Source organism: Pecten maximus, chromosome 2 (genome assembly GCF_902652985.1).
Source record: "Pecten maximus chromosome 2, xPecMax1.1, whole genome shotgun sequence".
In the NCBI taxonomy this organism is placed as follows: domain Eukaryota; kingdom Metazoa; phylum Mollusca; class Bivalvia; order Pectinida; family Pectinidae; genus Pecten; species Pecten maximus.
This window is the reverse complement of record NC_047016.1, coordinates 46,268,591-46,292,688: the sequence shown is the minus strand read 5'-3', so window position 1 is coordinate 46,292,688 and position 24,098 is coordinate 46,268,591. Positions and strand designations below refer to the sequence as shown.

Genomic DNA, 24,098 nt, shown 5'->3' with positions numbered 1-24,098 from the left:
TCAGGTACAGTTTGTATTATCAACTGTGTCACTACTAAAATGCATCAAAATGGGATAAGCAGGTTAATTTCATTAACATATCTAGTTAATTGGCTATATTTAATCATATCTTGATTTTTCAGTCCATGCGTTTTAAAGTCCATAATGAGCAAACCTACCTTGCTGCAAATGCTGGATTCATAATCGCCTGAAAAAGAAAGACAGAATAAATGAAACCACTTCGGCCGCGACCTGTACAACATTTGACACCTGATGAGGTAGAGCCTAAGTTTTCTGAACCGATGGAACATGATATCAACCGTAAATTTTCATTTGTTGGGGCACCCTACTGCTGTCAGAAATGAAAAGAAGTATCACTAACTTTTTCAAAGCATAAAGTTGTTTCTCAATAATAGCTGTACCCAAGCAAACGTTTGGAAACGTATGAAATTAGCATAAAAGTTTTGGTCAAAATCTGTGCTGGAATTCTGGAGAAGTGGCATTTAAAAAAAAGAAAATATGACGCTGCGCCAATACATAGAATAATAGTTTAATGGTTTATCCTGCACATCTTACCGTGTGTGGCGTTTCGTTTAAAGATGCATAAGGGCTTGTTTGTGGTGGGTCTCCAGACGACCCCTTAGCTTCCTTTATTGACATATACGGGTGATTTAAGTCTTTAGTTCCGGGATCACCCGTATGCGGATGGGTAGGTACGAAACCTTCATTACTCGTGTACTCGTGCTCTTGTTGTTCGCTTGGTGGCCTTAAATCCTGGTATGTCATCTCATTCTTCTTGTTTCTGCTTGGGTTATAAACATCCAGCTGTTTAGCTGCAGTGCGGTATCTGTTGTACATAAAACACAGACCATGATAAATAAATAGTAAATACATGTAGGGGAAATATTTGTAGTACGACTGTCTTACTTGCATAATATTTGTGTCACGTATCACACACTCACAAAATTACAAAGGTGGACTTCTGTAAAAGTATTCACCATGAGAAGCGACGTATACTTTTGGCAGTTTTTTCCTCTCTTTAGCATCACACACTTTCACAATAATTACTAGCTATCGCAAAAAATGTGTCCCAAAATATATATCTTTTGACAATTGCGGAAGGTTCTACAATTATGTTAATTTTTCTATGTTAATAAATCCAGATGTTTATAATCTTATAAACAAAATACACATCAAAATATTATCACTTTTTAATGAAAACGGAGAGTTTGCTTATCGTCAAAAATGAATTTGATTACATCATACAGCTATTTCGTCCTGCTAGAATTCGTCAGTGATGCTATGGGTCTAAAGTCTTGATATCTACGATTCGAGAAAACTAAAAAATGATCCCGGGAAAATGCCGAAATCTAGATGGTACGGTGCTGTATCCCGAAATTCAACAAAAATTCATAATTTTCAATATTGGATTCCGAAGTATCACCAATATATGATATTAATTGGAATCGTCTTTTCCATTGTTGATTTTTATCAAAATGTGACACGCAGTTTACTTTTGAATTTTTATGGTGTACAATAACATATATTTCACAGTATCATTATGCCACCATTATAAATATATCATTTGTCAAGTCATTGATTTTAATCCCGCCCATTTCAGATTGACAATCAAGAAAATCATTACTTTTAAAACTTACTTGTAGATGAAGACGAGGCACAATCCAATGGCTATGCATAGTGCCCCAACCAGTCCAATCATAACACCGAAAAACAAATCTTTTTCTGCTACGATTTCAGTTCTCATTTCAGCGGTAAAGCATGATACGTATTCCCCGGACAAGGTAATCTTTACAATACTTGAACTGAAACACAAAACAGTTATTTCAATTCATCAAACTCATCTGGAAACATTTCACAGTTTTCACTTTCACAGATCAGATAATGTGTTGTTATGTAATAAAATGTTAAGGTAAAATGAGTCCTTGGTATATGTATACATATATGTACATATATGGTCATAGCGGAGGCGCCGACATTCTGAATAGGATCAAAGAGTCAGAGTAAAGAACGTGGTTGCCACGCAACGGGTCGCCGATATTCATTGGCGTAAAGACTGACCTGTATTTGGGAACATCGCCACTGTCGGAAGCTCTCACAGTTAAATTCAATTTTGAAGTATTAAACTTCTCATCTATTAAATAGGCGAGTTTAATGTCACCAGTTACCGGATCTACCGTCATCAGATCCTGAAAGATTATCAAAAACATAACATCATTATTGAGATATTTTACATGAATTTGGGGTCTGATACCTAATACACACTTTTGATCTAAAATATCATACAAATTATTAAATACAAGCTTGTATATTTTCTCTATGTATAGTACATTAGAAAACGTTAATCAATTTATGTTTTGGAAATTAACCATTTGCCACACAACTTTTTATCTCTGGTGTTCTTCAAGGAGATCTTTTTGTCCCGGTATATTTCATTATGAAGTATTCATATATTAGAATGAACTGCCAAAACTAAATACAAATTCTTTTTCCAGATTCCGGAATAAATTCTATTGTTTTTTTTTTATATAGATATACATATATGATATACATTAACACTATTCCACTTATCACAAGATTACACAGGTTTATGATTCTGTTAACTGTGTTATGACGTCACACGTACCCTATAATTTCCTGCTATGATGCTGTAACTTATGGCATTTTTAGGGGCTGCGTCTGCATCTGATGCTGTCACTCGCAATATAACTTCATTAAGAGAGTGACTTCTTGGGATTTCTGTTTGGTACAGATCTGAAAATGAACAGAGGTGGAATGGCGTAACAGCGATAGCACTAGTGAAGGTATATCAGATACAGCCGTTGTCCAATGCCTGTAATTTATTTCTTAGGGAAAACATTCTGTATTGAAAATACTGAACATTGAATGTATCTATTATAACATTTCAAACTATTATTTAGCTTGATCAATCCAATTCCAACTATCAAAATAGTAAGTTCTCTATTTTTTTAGCTCATAATCATCAAAGCTGTTTGCGTGTGAAATTTAGGTCTCAACATTTACAAAATTTCCTAGGAAATACCTTGAGAGAAAACCGGAAAATGTTGATTTGGATCTTCATATGTCACTTCTATTATGACTGGGGTCGAATCCCTCATAGAAGGATCACCTTTGTCGACTGCTTCAACCGTTATCTGTACAAATATCAACAAAACAATAGGTTTGAGCTTAGCCTCATTTGATTTTGATAATTTGTATCAACACAGTTAAATGATTGTGGATGAAAATAAAATTTAAGGCACAATTTATTAAAAGAAAGAAAAAAACTTAAGTTATGTTTATGCATAGGTTAAGAATTGAAAGATTGCACATCTATAGTATTCTTTGCTTAGAAATGAAACATTTGTAGATAAAAAAAGGAAAGAACCACGACTTTTCCGGATCGTGTGGTGACATTTTAAGACAAAAATTGTGAGTGTGTGAAATTCAGAGCTGTGTTTTTTCAAAGTAGGTCAAAAGTCTGAGTCAAGCTCAGCAGGTCCGCAAATGCAGTACAATGGAAAGGTCTTGTCACAAGCAATATTTCCCCGGACTTCGTCCGAGCGAGTTAAAAATGAATATTACAAAAATGGCGTCTAATATGTACACCCAAATCTTATAAAATGTCTGACAACATGACACTTTCAATATTTCGGAGTGTGTTGTTAGGAATATCTTACATGTGTTATGATATTACTTTCATCCTGAAAGAGTTATGTGCCATCTGATGTATACAGTGCTGTGATGGACAGGGGCTTGGAAATAACAACGTTGGCGAGCTTCAACCGCTTTAATGATAATATGATATTACGGGTGGTTTCAAAATATAAACTGCCCTTCTTGTACATTATGTAAATTCTGAATAACGGAGGTACTTTGTGAGATGGATAATCATGTAAACAGCCTAATTACCATTATGTAGAAGGTTGAAGTCTGTCCAATGAGCTCGAGACTCCGTGTTGTACGAAGTGTCCCGTTGTTAGAATCAACCACTATCGTTTTTGACCCAAACACTGACGTATCCCTGTCGCTAAAGGTTCCTGATGCAGAGTAGAATAAATCTGTGACATTGTACAACGTCTTGCTGAATTCACTACCGTCCATATCCTCAGCGGTTACGGTACCTATCGATGATCCAGACGGATGGGTCTGAAAACATTACCAGATTGCGATATTAGACACCATGATGACATTCTGTAATGTACAACTGTTAACCATATATAGGTTTTTCTATATCGGGGCTCCTACCAGTTATATAGAATAGATACGATACCATATAATGAAATACAATTAAACCTCAAGTGAGTTCCCAAGATGGCAACCTTATCTACAAAACATACACTACAAGGGTAAACAAGAGGCCCATGGGGCATGTAACGCTCGCCTGGGTACTTCAGTAATTATTGAAAAACAGCCGTTAAGTTATTTTACATATGCATTCCCATTACAATACCATGTATTTCTGTCAACTTTTTAACTTTAACTTAATCTAGTATTCATGTTGGGAAAAAACGTCGTGTCCTATATATCCCCGACAATCACGAAGAAGTCGTCTGCCCATATCGCTCTAAATATATTTAGTGGTTCATAACCCGTAGCGTTTTCGGGCTAGGTGACCTTCACCGATTATTTTCCTTTTAAATAACGTAACGGATATAAAAAGTTGTATCATGTATAATGGACTCAATTTCATAATCGAATGGAAAATTGTGCAAGACGAATGGAGCGTCACAGTTTAGCAATCTTTGATCGTAGTTTGACGTTTCAGAAAATAAACCACGTGGGCGAATTGCGGCGCGTTCTAGAACAATTGATAAATGAATGCACGTTCATGTTTTTTTTTTATTACCTTTGTGAATCTGAACCCTTGGTATCTGAAGTTTACACATTTGATAATTAAGAACAAATTTCAACGATGTCTTAATCTTATTCAAAAAAACATTCTGACGAATACATTTCGAAATGTAACAAGATTTCAATTTATGAAATCGACATCATACCTGATATATCTTGAATGTGCGAATAGTGCTGTAACGGAATTGTGGTGCTTGGTCGTTGATGTCAAGGACAGTCATGTTTAAAATCAATGTTTCTGAATCCTTTGGCGGAGATCCCTGGTCACGGGCTATGATGCCAATGCTGTAATACGACCCGTCACGTTCTCTGTCCAAAGACGAGCCTGCTTTCATACTTATCTCTCCAGTCTGGGAATCTATCTCGAATACACCTTAAATTCAAAAGAGAAGAAACATATTTGTAGTTTAACTCTGATATATTGTACAACGATATGGTTTCATTCCAAAAGCGTTAAGACCGTGCCAATGTAAAGAATATTGTCGACAGACTACTGCTGACACCAAGCGAGCCAGCAGTTCAGTCGACATTGATACTCTATGAATTTGCCTTGGTAGACGGTGGTTTATCTTGGTTTGTCTTGGTTTGCTCGCTATATTAGTTCATCATTGTTTATATAAAAGGCGATGCCTAGATCTGTGACGTACAAGGAATGTATGCCTTTGCGCGAATCAACATTGATACACGATACGTGTTCATGTTTTATTTATTTATTGAAACCAACTTCAATAAATGTGAGAATTCAACAACGAACCCCGCGGTGTTGTCTTTTATCTGACATCTACATCCGCTACAAATGAATAAAACACAATTTTCCTAGCTACATTACCAGTCATGCGTTGATGCCAAAATTCTTGATTGTTCATTACTCACTTATATCATGACTGTAATACATGTGACCTTAATTACTAGCACGGGACCCCAGTAACTCACTTGACGGGTTTTCGAGTCTGTAGGAACAAGAACACTTCCGGTTTGTGGTGCCGTCCCAGTCGTTTGCTGTGACCGTGTAAAATACCCCAGTGATCTCAGTCTCCTCGCGGAGTTCCAGATTGTTGACTATTAACATTGGAAAATTGGGTCGAACATTGGCATCATCAATGTTGATGGTCAGCTGTGGACAAACACACGAGAACTTGTTATTTAACATCCCGATGAAGGTAACGAACGACTACGTCTGATTTGGCACGCCTTTGTTAAAGCTGAAAACATAAGTAAGTTTCATTTCTGCCTTTATAATCCAGTCAGGGTCTTTTAATATGGCGTCTCCCTGCTGTAGTTGGCGGCTCTTTTACTGAACAACACAGGGAATGTCGTCGCAAGATATCGTAAAATTTAGTTCATTAAATGACGTGGACATTTAAAACATTTACCGTTACAGAGGATGACAGACGGTCAGAGGCTCCGGGCAGCTGGTCAATGGCGGTCACTAAGGTCACCATAGTGTCACGTCTGTAGTCATACAGGGACTTGGCAATATTCACCTGTCCAGTGTTAGGGTTTATAGACAGGTAACCCTCGTCACCTAGAGAGCCAGAAACGATGATGAGGTACATAATTATGAAATTATAAAGTGTCGTTAATAACAGACACCTGTGAATGTGCGTAACAAAACCGATGGCAGTGCCTATATATATCTATAGATTATTAGCAATGAAATATCACCAAAAATCCTTTCCGTGACACGTGCGCGAGAGCCTTAGGACTCTCTGAGAACTTTCTTACAAGAAACAATAAGACATATATATACATATATATATATATATATATAAGAAGAAAAAGCCTTTTTTTTTTACTGCTGAGACACCATTACCTGTTAAAATATACTGTATTCGTTTATTTAAACCAGAATCTGCATCTGTTGCCATGACGACGATGACGTTTTCCCCGGAGCTGAAGTCACGAGATATGTTGACCTCGTATGATTGCTTGTCAAAGACAGGCGCGTTATCGTTGACGTCAGTGATATTGACATAGACCGTGGCGCTGCTTGTTCTTCGGTTTGACTTCGCCATGTCAGTTGCCACAATGAAGCACGTGTATGAAGTTTGTGTTTCGTAGTCTATATCACCGCTTAATGTCATTATAAGTGAAGTTGTGTCTACAAAAGCAGAGAATATGGGCATTATACATTACAAGGAGAATGATACTGATTTTGAGGTGGTTCTTTGGGGATGGACCTTTTTGGAAAGGTAAAAGAATGATACCAGTTTGGAGATTAATCTTTTTGAAAAGGTACATGGATGATACCAATTTTGACGTGGATCTCTTTACATTATCTTAAAATGAAGTATATTTCATACATGCATGTAAATTTTTTTATCAGTATTAATGTTTTTCAACATTGCAATCAGCATCTGTATTTTTGCACTCCGATTAAATCAGATACACAATTACTATTACGAGAATATATCAATGCTTCTTAAAAACCGTATGAAATGTAATTTTTCTAAACTCTGATTTTGAGACGGAAATGTCATACAAACCAGTTTTAATCCTAAAAGGACATCCGCCAGTGTTAGAATCTGACAGTTCTATTCTTCCGTTTTCATTCGAGTCTGCATCACTGACAGTGCCAAATACACTCGTCTGAAACAATTGGAACATTACAAAAGTGTAAAAATCCACTCAATGCAGAACTGGAGTTTGAAAGTCAACCATGGATGTAAATTTATTTTCTAGCCTATATAATAACTGATTAAACTATCCGCAATTTATTCTAAACATACTTTCGCCATTGCACGAGTATAAAATTATTTGGTGAAAGTACGATTTTGACAGTTCTTTCTATTTTCAGATTTCCAGTCGAGGCCTAGAAGGACGAAACAGCTGTATAACACAGGTACATTAGTTTTGGTTCTACTGTGCCTAACTCTGAATTTGTATTGACAGGTGAAAATATTATCTTTCGTATCTTTTGTTCAATCCTGGGATAGATATTATTTCTGTAACAAGAGGCCAAGGGGCCTTAACGGTCATCCGACTCTAAATTAAAACCCTTATATTATTGTAGTATGTATTCTCTCTAGCAAGTATATAGTGGCACTGTTGGCCATGGTGGCCATCTTGGATTTCTGACCGACCCAATAAATAACAACACTTGGTCTGGACCATCTAAGGATAATATCTGGTAAGTTAGAGCTGAATCCCACTGGTGGAATTTGAGAAGAAGGTTGAAATAGGTGTTGTCCAGGAAAACCATGATTGCGCAATCATGTTACAAAATGGCCGCCATTGCTGCCATGTCAAAGTTTTTACGAGGCCGAAAAAATAACAACACTTTGTTGGCCCCCCTTCCTTAACATCCTCATCAATTTCCAGCTCAATGGCACAAGTGGAACTGGGGAAGAAGTTTAAAATGTGTTTTTCAAGATGGCTGCCATGGTGGCCATCTTGGACTTCTGACCAACCCGATAAATAACAACACTTGGTAAGGACCATCTCAGGATCATTTCTGGTAAGTAAGAGCTGAATCCCACCGGTGGAATTTGAGAAGAAGTTTGAAATAGGTGTTGTTCAGGAAAACCATGATTGCGCAATCATGTTACAAAATGGCCGCCATTGCTGCCATGTCAAAGTTTTTACGAGGCCAAAAAAATAACAACACTATATTGGCTCGCCTTCCTCGACATCCTCACCCATTTCCAGCTCAATGGCACCAATGGAACTGGAGAAGAAGTTTAAAATGTGTTTTTCAAGATGGCGGACATGGCGGCCATCTTGGATTTCAGACCAATCCAAAAAATAACAACACTTGGTCGGACTCATCTCAGGAACATTTCAGGCAAGTTTCAGCCAAACAGTACTGGTGGAACTTGAGAAGTTTAAAATGTGTTTTTCAAGATGGTGGTTATGGCGGCCATCTTGGATTTCGGACCGACCCGAAAAATAACAACACTTGGTCGGGATCATATCGGGATCATTTCAGGCCAGTTTCAGCCCAACAGCACTGGTGGAACTTGAGAAGAAGTTTAAAATGTGTTTTTCAAGATGGCGGCTATGGCGGCCATCTTGGATTTCGGACCGACCCGAAAAATAACAACACTTGGTCGGGATCATCTCAGGATCATTTCAGGCAAGTTTCAGCTCAATAGCACTGGTGGAACTTGAGAAGAAGTTTAAAATGTGTTTTTCAAGATGGCGGCTATGGCGGCCATCTTGGATTTCGGACCGACCCGAAAAATAACAACACTTGGTGGGGATCATCTCAGGATCATTTCTGGCAAGTTTCAGCCCAACAGCACCGGTGGAACTTGAGAAGAAGTTTAAAATGTGTTTTTCAAGATGGCGGCTATGGCGGCCATATTGGATTTCGGACCGACCCGTAAAGTAACAACACTTGGTCGGGATCATATCAGGATCATTTCAGGCAAGTTTCAGCTCAATAGCACTGGTGGAACTTGAGAAGAAGTTTAAAATGTGTTTTTCAAGATGGCGGCTATGGCGGCCATCTTGGATTTCGGACCGACCCGAAAAATAACAACACTTAGTCGGGATCATATCAGGATCATTTCAGGCAAGTTTCAGCCCAACAGCACTGGTGGAACTTGAGAAGAAGCTTAAAATGTGTTTTTCAAGATGGCGGCTATGGCGGCCATCTTGGATTTCGGACCGACCCGAAAAATAACAACACTTGGTCAGAACCATCTCAGGATCATTTCTGGCAAGTTTCAGCTTAATCCCACTGGTGGAACTTGAGAAGAAGATTGAAATGTGAAAAGTTTACGGACGGCGGACGGCGCACGGCGGACGACGACGGACGAAGCACAATGGCTATAGGTCATCGTGACCCTTCGGGTCAGATGACCTAAAAATTAATTCAAAAAGTTATAGTGAAAGCAGGCATGGAGATGATGGAAATTGTTATCAATCTATATTTAGAAACATTTTTGCAGGAATGAGATGGAAGTCTCCAATATTACCTCGGATCGTATGTTTTCCGCGACTTCAATGCGGTAGGTACTTTCCGAAAATGTAGGACTGTTATCGTTGACATCAGTGATTGTGACATCCACCTCAATACTGGAAGTTCGAGGGGAGGAACTTCTGTCAAACGCCTGAAAACATCATGTATGTCACTAGTTACACAGCGGTCATACTTAAATGATGAAAACGGTGTCATTTCTTACCTTAACATTCACAACAATATCCGGAAATGCATGTATCTAGATACTTACCAGCACTGTCAACTGACACGCGATGTACGTTTCATAGTCAATCGTCTACATACTTACCCGCACTGTGAACTGACATGCCCTGTACGTTTCATAGTCAAGAGTCTTTACGACACTCAGTTCTCCATTCATTTCATCGATGGTGAAGTCCTGCCTGCATACTACAATAACAAAATGTGCTGATTTATAATATATACAATGGTTTCTAAACGTCATCAATTGCAAGTTTTCAAAATGTTGTAAACACTTTTTCTAAGTAAACAACAAAAACTGTGTAAAACACCAAGATTTTCTTTAGATTTAAATATTTAATAGAAAAACAAGATAAAACTCAAGAAGACAAATCAAAATAATCAAATTCCCCTTAACTTTGCCCTTTTTCATTTTTCAAGCTATCATTAAACAATTCTTTATTTTTGGCCCCTGCATCAGTGACGAGTCATAGAAAGACTCCTTGCATTGATAAACTAGCAATTTCAAATGCATCTGATTTATGTGAAAATTAGTGGTTGTTGGAGCGAGAAATGGTGTCCACCTACCAGATTTGGCACTATTGTAAAGAGAGAAGTATGTTTCCGCATTAACGCCGACGTCTTCGTCAGTTGCAATTATTGTGGTGATGACCGAACTGAGAGCTACATTCTCTTCTACAATCAACCTATATTTGTCCCTCAAAAATACTGGACTGTGGTCATTTGTGTCCGCAATACTCACGTTCACCTATAAAATGTAGAACATAATCATGTGTACTAATCGTGAATCATATTTCAAAATAGTAAGATCTCCATATCTTACTATATATTGAATTATCTCGTTGAATCTTGCTGGACATCCAGGGGTTTCTTGGTATTGAATGACATTTAAAAAATACTATTTATGTCATAACGGCTAGATAAAGTGTTACACGAATCTCTGAACACTTCGACCAGATATAACTTCAGAATTATATCAATGTATCTCTGTTCATATTAAAGGATCAATCTCAACAGTTTTCCCTCTTTCCCTTCACGGCCCACATGTGGGCTGATGTACTTTGTATAGACAATGCTATGGTAAGCCTTCCAGGCTCAGAAATTTCATAACAAAAATTTGTTAAATCCTATTTCGTACTGAACATGTTACTGTTTTACATTAAAAGAAACTTGTAGGGCAAATTTTTATAATTGATTCTTGCAGCTCAGGAAATAATTATTAATATTTATATGGGTTGTTTAATGAAATTATACACACTATAAATGATATTCTTTGTGGAACTTTTGAACAAACTTAAGAAACTCAAAGAGATATGTCAGTCATACCAGCGTTAAATCTCCAACCGTTGCACCATCAGCTCGAACACGAACAACGACAATGTGTCCTGCTTCTGATTCTCGATCAAAAACAAATTTTGTACTGATCACACCAGTGTCAGTGTTAACTGCAAATTTTCCAGTAGGGTTTGGAATGTCGTACTTTGCGGTAAGGCCCTTTGGGTTATCCAAGCTTTGACTCACATCCCCCACAACAGTGTTTAGAGCTTGCTCCTCTGAAACTGTAAACATGTGTTGTTGTTGAAGGAACTTGAGGTCCACAGTCGTGTCCGCGTTCACCTGTAGCGTTACGGTTGATGTGAAAGCCAGAGGTGGTATTCCTTTATCCGTCACAGTCACTACTGCGGTGTACGTGGCAGCATCAGGAGGTGGCACCATTTGTACGGTACTGATAATGCCGTTGTCGTCAATGGTGACCAGGTTTGACCCAGTTAAAACAAACGACACTTCGCCATTATTACCTGAGTCTTTATCTTCAGCATCAACAACCATTACTGGCTTGACCGTTGAAAAATCATTTCTAAAACAGAAGAAAACATTATATATGATTATGAATTAGTTATAGCAGGATCGGCATTTATTAAGACCTCCTGAGTGCAGGGTATGGGAGGGTTAGGACGTAGAAAAAAACTTACTGCTGTAGACTCGCAGCACCAGGATGAGTGATGCTTGGTGTGTTGTCATTGATATCTCGCAGTCTGATAACTACCGTAGCTGTTGTCTGGAGGGGGTTAGTTCCGGTGTCTCCCACAATCACAATCATGTTAAACTGGTGTTTTGCCTCGTAGTCCAGCCTTCCCTTACATCTGATTTCTCCGCTAGTAGCGTCCACATTGAATTGATTACTGTAATAAAGTAACGTTAATTCAAATGAGGATACTGTCATAGCGTGAATGTAATTGAAAATGTACCAAAGTAGATCTGGTGCTTTCTTGGGTTGACTGTTCATCAAAAGCCCTACTTTTTATGCCGAATTTCTACATTATCATTAAAATTACTCAAGCTATTCCAGGATATAACATTCATTTGTATTTGTATGAAGTTTTATTAAAATTCCTCAAGAAATGAAGCCGAGAGAGCATTGAGAATCCTGACCAGGATTTAAAAAAAAAACAACAAAAAACAGTGACCTTGACCTTACAACTCTAAAATTCATCCTTGTCTAAGATATCGTGGATTAGTGTGTGAGTTCGATAAAAAAACATTGAAGGAATGAATCCATTAGAGTGCTGACAAATGTTTTTTCTAAAAATAGTATCAGTAACATTGACCCGAAGTTCAAATTTGTCCAAAATATAACAGTCCTTTGTATTTGTATTAAGTTTGATCAAAATTCCTCAAGGCATTTGCTGTTAGAGCGCTGACAAGGATTTTCTAAAAATAGTAACGGTGACCTTGACCTTGACCTTGGGACGATAACCCTGAAACTCGAGATTGCCCGGGATATTTTGGTTATTGTGAATATATTATATATTATAGTCCCCCTTGGTTACAGTCATTTGATTACAAAAGGGTTGTGCGATAAGGTATAATAACACTCTCCACATGCTCGAATCACTTACTCTGATGAGCTGTATCTGAGAACATCGTTGTCGTCTTTATCGCTCGCACTAACGTTCCCTATAGGATTTACACACGACACTTCTTCATCAGTTGTTATCACAAGGGAGCTTGGCAGAAACTCTGGAGAATTATCATTCACATCAGCCACACTGACAATGACAGTCGCCGTGGAGCTTTGTGGGGGGTCCCCACCGTCTATTGCCGTGACTACAAGGCTATATGATGACTGCTCCTCCCTATCGAGAACAGTGGGAGCAGAGATAACTCCACTCTCATAGCCAATAACGAACGCATCACCACCGCCATTAAGTAGGTAGGAAAGGTCTGCATTATCACCGATATCAGCATCTGTAGCAGCTATCGTCAGGATTATATTGGTTGCTCCTTCCTGGATAGTCCTACTATAAAATAGAACAGAAATGTGTCACCCTTAGTTGTGTGCGGGTATGAGGATAGGTGGAGGGGGTACACATCACTACACAAATATGTCAGAAATGTATGATTGCAGCTGTGTGCGGGTGTTAGAGTATGTAAGGGAGAATACTCCCATCACAAAATATAACAAATTTATTACTTGTAACTGTGTGCAGGTATGAGGATAGTTAAGGGGTACACATCACTACAACAATATATCAGAAATGTTTAACATTTAGTTGTGTGCGGGTGTAAGGTTAGGTAAGGGGGATACTCCCACTACAAAATATAACAGAAATGCATTACCTGTACCTATTACGGGTATGAGGGTATGGGGATGTCTGTTGCTGGATGACCCAGAGCAGCAAGGGGAATTACGTGTTTTGCCCAAGGGCACATCCATTGTAGCACTAGATGGTCTTAAATGTTAGTTCCCAGAGAAGCGCTAACCGCACTGGGTCGAGATCGAAAAACACGTATTCGGAAACCTATCACTTAGTTCAGTATAGGGTAGGTAGATGTGTGCGTATTGTTGTTTCGGAAGAAGATAATTACACGATTTTACGAAAGGAACAAATGCAAAGACAATACATCCACGAACGTTCCATCAACTGCAACTTTGCTTAGTTACACATACCTGTATGATGACGAAGAAAAAACAGGACTATTATCATTTCGGTCCCCTATAGTCACATTGACCATGGCTTGGTTGGTGTTTTTACCGTCATCAGCCGTGACTTCTACCATGTAAATACTCTTTGTTTCTCTATCAAACGTCTGACGCGTTGAAATTTCCCCAGATTGGGAAATGCTGAAGAAGCTGCTTTCCTGTGTGATTCTGAATGTGAACCCTCCCGTGTCCTTGTCGGTGGCAGTTATTGGGAAACCAATCTACAAAGCAGGCATAACGCTGGCATGAAAATGGCATTCAACCTAAATGTGTCATTACCGCCCCTCTTCCTATAAAACTACAATTTACATTTGCTGAATTGGATGTTGCATAACTTCTATTTCTAGCAATAGGAGTCCACATAGTACACTGGTAAACTGCATGTACTCGTTTGCAACAAATTTCGAAAAAAGAAAGAAAAAAAACACTATGTGGAATAAACTAGACTTACTGCGAAAACTTTTTTTTCAGTTTGAATACCTAACACCATCTTGGCATTTATGCCAGCGTCTTTATTTTGACAATGTTTCAGTAACGCTGTTTTTGTGACCTTTGTCTTTAGCAATCAAAAGAAATTACCTAAGCCATTCATCACTGAAAAAATTTGGACAATTTCTAGGACGAAAATAAAATTTTATATATATACACAACTAATACCTTAACTTTAGTATTTGATGGCATATTCTCATCCACTTTTCCGTAGTAGCTTGTCCTGTCAAACACTGGGGGATTGTCATTGGCATCCAATATAGTAATGGTTAAGTCTCCCAACACCTTGGAAACAGAAAGACAATACAATGTACCTCATATCAACAACTGTTCCCTTAATTACTGGTAAACAAACCTCAACCTTCATTTTTAACTAGTAAGCTCTGTAGTCTCTCAACCAGACATATAACATTTCCTCAGTTTAACAGCTTAAAACAATTAAATATATGTTTATTTCTAGCACAAAGTTCAACCTACAGGATGGAATGTTCTTCAAGAAGTGCCGAGTTAACATTACGTGGTATACGTCTGTGTATTTGTGAACAAATGATGGTTGTCATGGTAAATCAAGGTATTTCTTATCAACACTCTCATGAAATGGTATTCCTTATCAACTTCAAAATTGCCATGAAATGGGATTACTTATCAACTTCAAAATTGCCATGAAATGAAGCCGAGTTCATGTTGTTTGTATCAAGACGTGTTGTTTTTGTGTCGCATTTATTTCCGTCGATTCTCTTATTTTATCCTGTATTAAAACAAGTTTTAATGTACTTTTAGTCCAAAAATTATCTTATTTGCATCAAACTAATACCACAACTCACATTTTCACCGTTGCCTACGAAAAAAAAAAGAAAATTTTAACAAGGACTATACTGTAAACGGACCTTATATAGCGAACTCAGATGTTAGCGTATTTCATAATTTCAACAGAAAAGTTCATTGATGACTTGGGGCGCCGATTAATCACATTTCATATAGAAACAGTGTATAGAGAGTGCATTCAGCACAATCATAATTTAGCGGAATGTGTTTAACGCAAAAATCGCTGAAATAAGATCATCGCTAAAACATGTACGTAAACAATATGTAATTTGTTAACCATTAGTCAGGGCACTTAAATTAAATGTTGTAACAGACTGCTAAAACTACTTACAACAAGGGCACAAGTCTGGCTTTGTTCTTCAATTGCTGTCACAGAAAATTTATAGCTGTCTTTGGTTTCTCGATCTAGGGACCGGCTCACGGATACCTGGCCCTGCAACGATACGTGCTTTTCAGTGATTACAGGAATCGATATTAACTTGATTTGGAGGAGAAGCAGTTTTCGCAGTGGCATAACACAAGCTAAATATTATTCTAGAAAAACACTTTTCATTAAATATTTCAAAATTGTCACTTGGTCAGGCTTATTTTAAGTACAGGAAAAACTGCTTGAGAAGCATTTAATGAGTTATTAACAGGGAAAAAATAATTGAAAAATAACGTTTTTCTATAATAAGGAAAAAAAACCCGTTATAGTCTGATCTAAGGGCGAATTTGTTCTCCTAAAACCAGTTTTAGTTTCGAACCGGTTCTGTAAACTTTCCATTTGTTGAGTAAACCAGTTTCAAACCACATTTAAACTGAAACCGGTTCATTCATTTGTTTCTGATAAACCTAAACTAGTTTATTAAACCATTCAAACCACCACCGGTTGTGGTTTGGAAGGTTTCGTTTCTGAAAACAAGATGGCGAATGTTGTCAACATGCAGAATGTGCTCTTGAAGTGCGCTACGTACTCCAAACTTGCCAGCTATGGCTTGTAGTGTCATTTCACTGGACAAATAAAATATAAATTATAAATATTAATAATTGTTTTCCCATTGGTATGACCGTGTTCCCTTGTGTTTGTCATTGCATTGAATTGTGGAAGTATGTCTTCAACATAATTTGGGATTCGGGGATTTTTTGTGCGTTCAGGAGGTATTAACGTTTCAAATACTGCTCTGAAGCTTTTTCTCCCAAAGACACCATATTGAAAACTAGAATTTCGCATTTGTTTCTCGAGAGCAAACCAGTTTTAGTTTACAAACCGTTTTGAAAACCAGGTTTAAACCATAAACCCAAACCTAAACCAGTTTATTTGCAACAAATTTGCCCTTAGGTTCATAAAAGTTCATAAAACAAAGAAGTTGAGAAGATAATGATTTTAGCGTTACTTACCGAGAAAGTGTCAAGTGAAAAGAATAGAGATGAGCCAGTGAGACTGGCAAACTCGTAGTTTCTGTACCCATTCCGGTAAACAGATATTACTGATGTTTGCAAAGACGCGTCCTCTAGGATGCTTTTGTTGAAACTGTGTCCAAGATTACGCTCAGGCGTTTGCCTTAGACTCACAGTGATTGTGGCTGTATCGGTGTGAAGGATATTCTCATCTTGAACCTGTACCGGGAATGTGACATACATGGCATTACTTATAATCGTGTCGTTGATAAACGGAATGCTGTCTGTTTTCACCAGTGTGGTTACAATGCCGTCATTCTGCCCAACTGAGAAGTAGTTCGTCATACCGGATTGCTGATCTAGAGTGTAGGTAAGCTGAAAAAGAGTCACATTTTTTAACGCGTTATTATTGATATTCGTCTGAACTCAACAAATATGTTTGGAGTTTGAAAATAGTTTCTTTTGTAATTTGTCTTTGATCTACTCCATAACCACGTGACTGTATTTCATCGGAGAACATGTATTTATGGCCAATAACCAGCCAAAAGTAAGCATATGATTGGTCGCTTGGCAAAAGTTCATCACAGGATCCATCGTCTGTCAAAGACTACAGTTAATCAGAGGATCCCTTACCAGCCAAAAGCTTTAAGGTTGCAGTTCAAAACCACATATAAGAAGCTAAAACAACAATTTTGAGCTGAAAAATACCTCCATTTCATTTCCCAATAAGTCACCATTTGAGAGATATTTTCTGATTTTCGCAAGAAGATTGGTTAAGCATTGTTTATGATCAAATATGACAATCTAAGACATCCACAAGAAGAACTTGTAGCGGAAATAGTTACATACTCTGTATTGGACATTGACAAGGTCTGATAGTTCTGTTTGGAGTGTTAAGACACTTAAATAACACCTGAGTGTTCAATACCTAGCCAACATACCTGCGATCCGGAGTCGGCGTCCCTGGCCCTCACTGCTCCACACACGACACTTGACAGCTGAGTGGGGAACACTACGAAGGTGTATTGGTTTGTAGGTTGGCCCAATTCTGTGATAAAATCTGGAGTGTTATCATTGACAGGCAGCACCTCTATTTCCACTGTGACAGGGATGATGATGACGTCAGTATCTATGGTAATCCTCACGATCATCCTGAACGTGAAACTTCTCTCTCCATTATCGTAGTCTAGTAGTACCGAGTTCTGAACCTTTAATACGGTGCCATCAAATGCAAAAATGTTGTTATTCAAGTCAGAGGTTACACTTACGTTCAAAGAAGACTGGTGTAAGCGCTTAAAAGAGGCAACAATGTAGTCATTTGCCTTATCTTCCGAAAGTTCTGTTTTGATATCTGTTTTCAGAATCACAGCAGTCAAACTTGTAGTTGATGTTGAAGTTCCATCACGGCGTTGGATGTTTGTAGTCAGAGGCACTGCAGCTTCGACAGATTCAGCTAGGGACAAAGAAATTTGAATAAACATCTAGACAATCGTATGTATTATAATAAAGACGATTAAGAAATTGAGCGATGTATTTCCATCTTTATTTTGAAAAAGAATGTTTTCGGAAACATGCTCCATCACATACATGAAAACTGTTATAAGGTTATTTCGTCTACTTTCCAAACTTCTATATCTGATGGTTACAAACTAACAACAGATGGCGTTTATCTGGCGATTACAAAGTTTCAGGCGATGACGTCTATCTGATGGTTACAAAAGATGGCGTTTATCTGACGGTTATAAAGTTACAGGAGATGGCGCTCATCTGACGGTTATAAACTAACAGGAGAAGGCGTCTATCTGACAGTAACAAACTTACAGGAGAAGGCGTCTACCTGACGGTTACAAAAGATGGCGTCTATCTGACGGTTATAAACTTACAAGAGATGGCGTCTACCTGATTGCTTCAAACTTACATGAAATGGCGTCTACGCTCAGCTGTTGTGTTGTGTAGACCGCTCCATTAGAGCCTATCGTCATGTAGTCGGAATTCGAAAGAGAAAGAGTCGAGCCAGGTGCTACGGCTGTTACAAGATGATCAGAAAATGTCATATCTGGCAAAACCACAACAACGCTGCCTCCTGTCCTTTGAATGGTGACCGTTACGAAGATTGCATCCATAATAACATTGACTCCGTTTTCAAATTTAGCTTTCACCATTAGTTTTCTGACGCTGGACTCAAGCGGAAGAGTTGATAAGGTGCTAATGGTTAAAGTCTGACAAGAATCGACCTCAGCTTTAAACAGACTGGTGTCGCCAACCAAAGTCACTTCCGGGTTCGTGGTACAGATGTCCAGAATTTGTGAAAATGTAGTCGTCAGTACTAAGAAAAATGTATCAAACCAGATGAGTGAGAATGTTCGTATTAATGTGACGATGGCATACAATTTACAACACACATGCTAGCTGACATCCTAGTGCTTGATTAAGAGAGCATGCAATGCATGAGACCAGCAATATAATTCTTTACTACGATCACGTCGAAAACTGCCAAGCACATATGAAACCTTTATACTTCTTTTCTATATGGGACAGTCACGGTATGTTAAAGTAACAAGAGGCCCATGGGCCGTATCGGTCACCTGAGATCTAAGTCAACTTGACCAGCCAATCAGCCAGTGGGAGCCAGTCGTTAGGTAGAAATATGAATGATGTGCACGTTTACCTGTGTGGCCTACAGGAGCAGTTGCAGGTATTGTAGTGGCCATCTCGGAATCACTGAATATCCCGTCTGGTACTGTAAAGAAAATTATCATTTGTTAATTAAATCACATTCATATCAAACTACACTGATTTTATGACGCTAGTTTTCAAAATTTACCTATGAACAATGATTTTAAGCTTAACCAGCACAAAATGAAATTATTTTGAAGGTTTATATGAACATACTACAGTGAACAAATGACCTACAGATTGGTGAAAAGAAACTTATCAAAGAAAGAAATTAAAAATAAATAAATAGAAAATAAGATGAAGAAAAAAAAATCTTCAACAAAAATTGTTATATTGCTAAATAACTCACATTTACTACAGTTATCTCCCTTCTCGACATATCCGGGGACGCAACTGCATTTCCATACGCCACTGTTGTCGGGCATACAGGCACTTTTGTGGGCTCTGCACCGCCCACTCTGACCCTGCTCGCCGCACGCACTGTACAACGGTAACCATGGTCTTTCGGCAGGTGCTGCAGATACAGTCGGACAACCAGTTGGTGGCACGGTGGTCGTCGTGGTTGTCGGAACAGTAGTCGTGTTAGCTAAAACAAAATATCTTTTATCATCTAATTGTCAAAGAGTATGGATTTCCACGGGGTAACCTTTGTCCACAGATCTCTGTTACCGACTCGCCTCTGGTATGGTCGGAGTTATTTTGTTATTCCGGTTATGAATTGTAAGTTTAGTGCCCCTAATGTTTCTGTGTGTGTTTCGTAAGGTGTGTTAATAGTTGGGAAAGAATAGAGAAACCATGTCCATGACTCAAGAGGTAACATATAACACATAAACACATATCGGACGAATACAGCTAATCCACTCTCACATTCCTCTTGGCTAAACATAAAAAGGACTGTACACACCATTAAGGACATAAACTTACCTCATGAATGAGAAAAACAAAAACAAAACAAAAGGATATCTATACTGCCATTTTATGTTGTGCTTTCTGACTTGGTCCTGTCAGTCCTACTTCCGGTTTTTGTCAGAGTTTGACCACATCCGGTGAGATTAATTACCACGACACCTGAAAAAGAAGAATCGAGAGACCAACATAAATATATCTCATCCGAACAAATGCTTACTCTTGTTGATTGTCGAGTGTTGCTATGGTAACACTCGCCTTTCACCTAGGTGACCGGGGTTCGATCCCCCTGTCGGACGTGAAGGGACATGCTAGTATGTAGTGTGTGTGTGTGTAATGGATGTGAAAGATGTTAGGATATTATTTGCAAAGTTTCATTTAACAAATAACACAGAAAACATGTAGAACAACACAAATAGGACTACACAACAAAAACAAATAACGCTCACCATCATAGCTCTCTCAATATAGCTTACATTCCTCGTCTAAACAAACAGGACCTTAACCATTGCTTCAGCAATAGCAACAGATTTCAGCTTACACTCATATATAAGAAAAAGATATTTAGGGCGTGTTCGATCAATTTTCAGCCAATCACACATCGGTATCTGTTCCTTCCCCGGTCCAACTGAGTATGATTACCATGGTTACTAAAACAGAAGAAACAAAAGACAAAGTTAATATGTTTCGTCCTGAGCTGGTGTGCTTTTCTTTCTTAGCCTATAGTCATCTAACTACAACTCATCGCGATTCCCTCAGGGCCAACAAGAACAATCAATGTTAGTTTATATAACATGTTCTGAAATCTTTGTTTAACTTCTCTTCTGTTTTTGTTAAGTACATCTGTAGGTTTGTGGTGTGTGTAATAGCGGATATGGTTTTAGGAATAACAATAGCTAAGTCTCGTCTAACATATAACGCAAAAAACATAGAACAAAAAACAAATAGTGCTATCACACATTCCTCTTGGCTAAACATATAGTGCCATACTAATGGTTCATCAAACCAAAATTTATGACTTACGATCTCGAAAGTATTACAAAACTAAAAAGCTTTACTCATATATACGAAAACATCGGCCGTTTCACAGCTTTATTGGTACGCCGTTTTCTCCTCAGATATCCCTCCGCTGTTATCACATCTGAAAAAGGAACAAAATACATTCCGCATCATTCATTAAGATCCAAAGTGTAGCTGTCAGCTTTCATCATTTTTTAAAACTATCCTTGTTTTAACTTTTATTTTCTGATCAAAATATTTTTCAGCTGATGTGTATTTCAAGCTGCACAGTACTAAATACCATACACAGTGTAGTTTATTTGAAGTAGGATAAAAATATGGAGAAGATTTGAAATCAAATACATCTTTCATCCGTAAAAAGTGTTATGACGACTTTAAACACAGACTTAAGTCTAGTATGACACTGCAAGGTTCACTGATCGTTTGCGGAAGAATCGTTATCTATCTTACAATCAGTTTCAGATATCTATTGTAAATTGAGAACACCTGAGTTGCGGTAGGTCTTATATTGCTAGCTTCTAATACCTAATACAACATTCCTTGTATCAAATATCTACATGTATAGCATTGTTTTGTGTGTAACGAAGAAATGGGAATCGCAATATGATACCAATGTGATGCAACATCTGTCGGGATGAAATGTGATGATGACGACTTTTCTTTCAGTTTTAAGATATTGTAGTAATAGAACGCTGGGCTCTCCATGTTAACCAAAAGTAGGATGGTCGACCCAGCAGGCAGATCAATCTCTTAGCAGTAACCCCATTTCCAGTGAGCAAATCTGAAATGAAAACAGAATTCATCAACATGACGCGCTGTTAAGGTCACCGCAAGGCCATTGGTCAAGATTGACTTACTACAAGTACTGTCAAGGTCACATGAAGTGACGAAGTACAACAGCAGAACAGACAAGAGGTACCAGAGATATATTGATGCAAACTCGCAATTTAATAGGAGCGCCTAATGACAAAGGGAAGCCCAAATGTTAAGATCGAGAAACACCAATCCAGTACTTTGCAAGAAATAGCAATAACAAACTTTAGCTGTCCAAATACAAGATGGCCGCCTGTCAATAATTTTTGTTTTCTGTTCACTCTCAATATTGAACGGTATTGAAGCGGTAACAAGAATTCCTTACGGACGGACGGATAAAAAGGCACTTAGTTTGAATAGCCCACCATCTGATGATGGCGAACGAAAGTGTTAGCAGAGTCATGGTATCATGGAATGGGGTTTGACAACCGTAACAAGAGGATTCAAGTCAATGAACAACAGAGAATACTCACATTAAACCCATTTTAACCTATAATCCGTAACACGAGGGGAAATATACGGGCAAGGTATAAATATTGATTTTATCAAAGAGCGTTAAAAAAGTACAACGAGAATACGACCAGGTGTTTCGTAGGATAAAGCGTCTTCTGCTTCATCGGCGACACCCGCGATACAAATCTAGGTCACGGCGACACCCGCCATACAAATCTAGGTCACGGCGACACCCGCCATACAAATCTAGGTCACGGCGACACCCGCCATACAAATCTGGTCAAATTCGTGAAAAAAATCGCATTCAATGTTGGATCATGGCAACGGAATTACCAGGCATGTCCAACAAGCATCGAACAAGTTTTTGCAAAAGAAAAAAAAATTCAAAACGAGATCATGTCAACGATAAACTTGTCGATGGTCTTCCTCTACCGCACCTCTTAAAATCTGGTGTCGTTAGTGTTTCGAAGGAGTTGTGCACATTTTTGTGTTTTTATACGTCATGCACAACACTGTCTGTGTTAGCTGAAAAAAAATGCATGATGAACAGATTACGTCTCGAACAATAAATCTCCTTTCCAGATTATATTTACAGGCGTTCGAGCGTACGAAACTATTTCTATATATACCTAGAAATTTCTTTATCCTACCAGACAAAGTATCATTCTTCTCGGACTGCAAATTCCACAGATCGTATGACATTTATGACGTTTTACGTGTTATTTTAGGTACGGCGAACAAACAGCTCTAAAGTACTTATTACAGTTCTAAAGTACTTATTACAGTTCTAAAGTACTTACTACAGTTCTAAAGTACTTATTACAGTCCTAAAGTACTTATTACAGTTCTAAAGTACTTATTACAGTTCTAAAGTACTTATTACAGTTCTAAAGTACTTATTACAGTTCTAAAGTACTTATTACAGTTCTAAAGTACTTATTACAGCTCTAAAGTACTTATTACAGTTCTAAAGTACTTACTACAGTTCTAAAGTACTTATTACAGTCCTAAAGTACTTATTACAGTTCTAAAGTACTTATTACAGTTCTAAAGTACTAACTACAGTTCTAAAGTACTTATTACAGTTCTAAAGTACTTATTACAGTTCTAAAGTACTTATTACAGCTCTAAAGTACTTATAACAGTCCTAAAGTACTTATTACAGCTCTAAAGTACTTATTACAGTTCTAAAGTACTTATTACAGTTCTAAAGTACTTCTAAAGTACTTATTACAGTTCTAAAGTACTTATTACAGCTCTAAAGTACTTATTACAGTTCTAAAGTACTTATTACAGCTCTAAAGTACTTATTACAGTTCTAAAGTACTTATTACAGTTCTAAAGTACTTATTACAGTTCTAAAGTACTTATTACAGTTCTAAAGTACTTATTACAGTTCTAAAGTACTTATTACCCGTAAGTGTAATCGGGAGACAAAAGTCGGTACATTTGTACCAGTTAGTAGAATATGGTTACGAAAGACCCCACATGTGCTCTCATCCGGACAAACAAGGGCTATTAATAATATACAATTATAGTCTTCGTCTTCGGTTG

The 24,098-nt window shown here is 37.9% G+C and overlaps 1 protein-coding gene across 2 annotated transcripts in view; it reads right to left on the bottom strand.

Annotated features, from left to right (window-relative positions):
* The window catches only part of LOC117322272 (protocadherin Fat 4-like), a 38,596-nt gene that overhangs the window by 760 nt on the left and 13,738 nt on the right, over positions 1 to 24,098 (bottom strand). Inside the window, exons 2-30 of one of the 2 annotated variants that reach the window (XM_033877082.1) lie at positions 21,889 to 22,059; positions 21,317 to 21,399; positions 20,708 to 20,908; positions 19,702 to 20,420; positions 19,345 to 19,416; positions 18,595 to 19,002; positions 17,618 to 18,129; positions 16,677 to 17,051; positions 15,628 to 15,729; positions 14,640 to 14,756; positions 13,950 to 14,203; positions 12,898 to 13,299; positions 11,971 to 12,180; positions 11,324 to 11,855; positions 10,565 to 10,745; positions 10,086 to 10,186; positions 9,774 to 9,908; positions 7,338 to 7,440; positions 6,665 to 6,952; positions 6,225 to 6,376; positions 5,785 to 5,965; positions 4,998 to 5,224; positions 3,910 to 4,146; positions 3,041 to 3,152; positions 2,624 to 2,751; positions 2,059 to 2,186; positions 1,638 to 1,802; positions 556 to 826; positions 159 to 187 (exon numbers count right to left, since the gene is read on the bottom strand). In XM_033877082.1, coding sequence (XP_033732973.1) covers positions 159 to 187; positions 556 to 826; positions 1,638 to 1,802; positions 2,059 to 2,186; positions 2,624 to 2,751; positions 3,041 to 3,152; positions 3,910 to 4,146; positions 4,998 to 5,224; positions 5,785 to 5,965; positions 6,225 to 6,376; positions 6,665 to 6,952; positions 7,338 to 7,440; positions 9,774 to 9,908; positions 10,086 to 10,186; positions 10,565 to 10,745; positions 11,324 to 11,855; positions 11,971 to 12,180; positions 12,898 to 13,299; positions 13,950 to 14,203; positions 14,640 to 14,756; positions 15,628 to 15,729; positions 16,677 to 17,051; positions 17,618 to 18,129; positions 18,595 to 19,002; positions 19,345 to 19,416; positions 19,702 to 19,777 — 5,498 coding nt within the window. In that variant the 5' untranslated portion in view covers positions 19,778 to 20,420; positions 20,708 to 20,908; positions 21,317 to 21,399; positions 21,889 to 22,059. The remainder of the gene's footprint in view (positions 1 to 158; positions 188 to 555; positions 827 to 1,637; positions 1,803 to 2,058; positions 2,187 to 2,623; positions 2,752 to 3,040; positions 3,153 to 3,909; positions 4,147 to 4,997; positions 5,225 to 5,784; positions 5,966 to 6,224; positions 6,377 to 6,664; positions 6,953 to 7,337; positions 7,441 to 9,773; positions 9,909 to 10,085; positions 10,187 to 10,564; positions 10,746 to 11,323; positions 11,856 to 11,970; positions 12,181 to 12,897; positions 13,300 to 13,949; positions 14,204 to 14,639; positions 14,757 to 15,627; positions 15,730 to 16,676; positions 17,052 to 17,617; positions 18,130 to 18,594; positions 19,003 to 19,344; positions 19,417 to 19,701; positions 20,421 to 20,707; positions 20,909 to 21,316; positions 21,400 to 21,888; positions 22,060 to 24,098) is intronic. The other variant, XM_033877083.1, reaches the window with a different exon arrangement.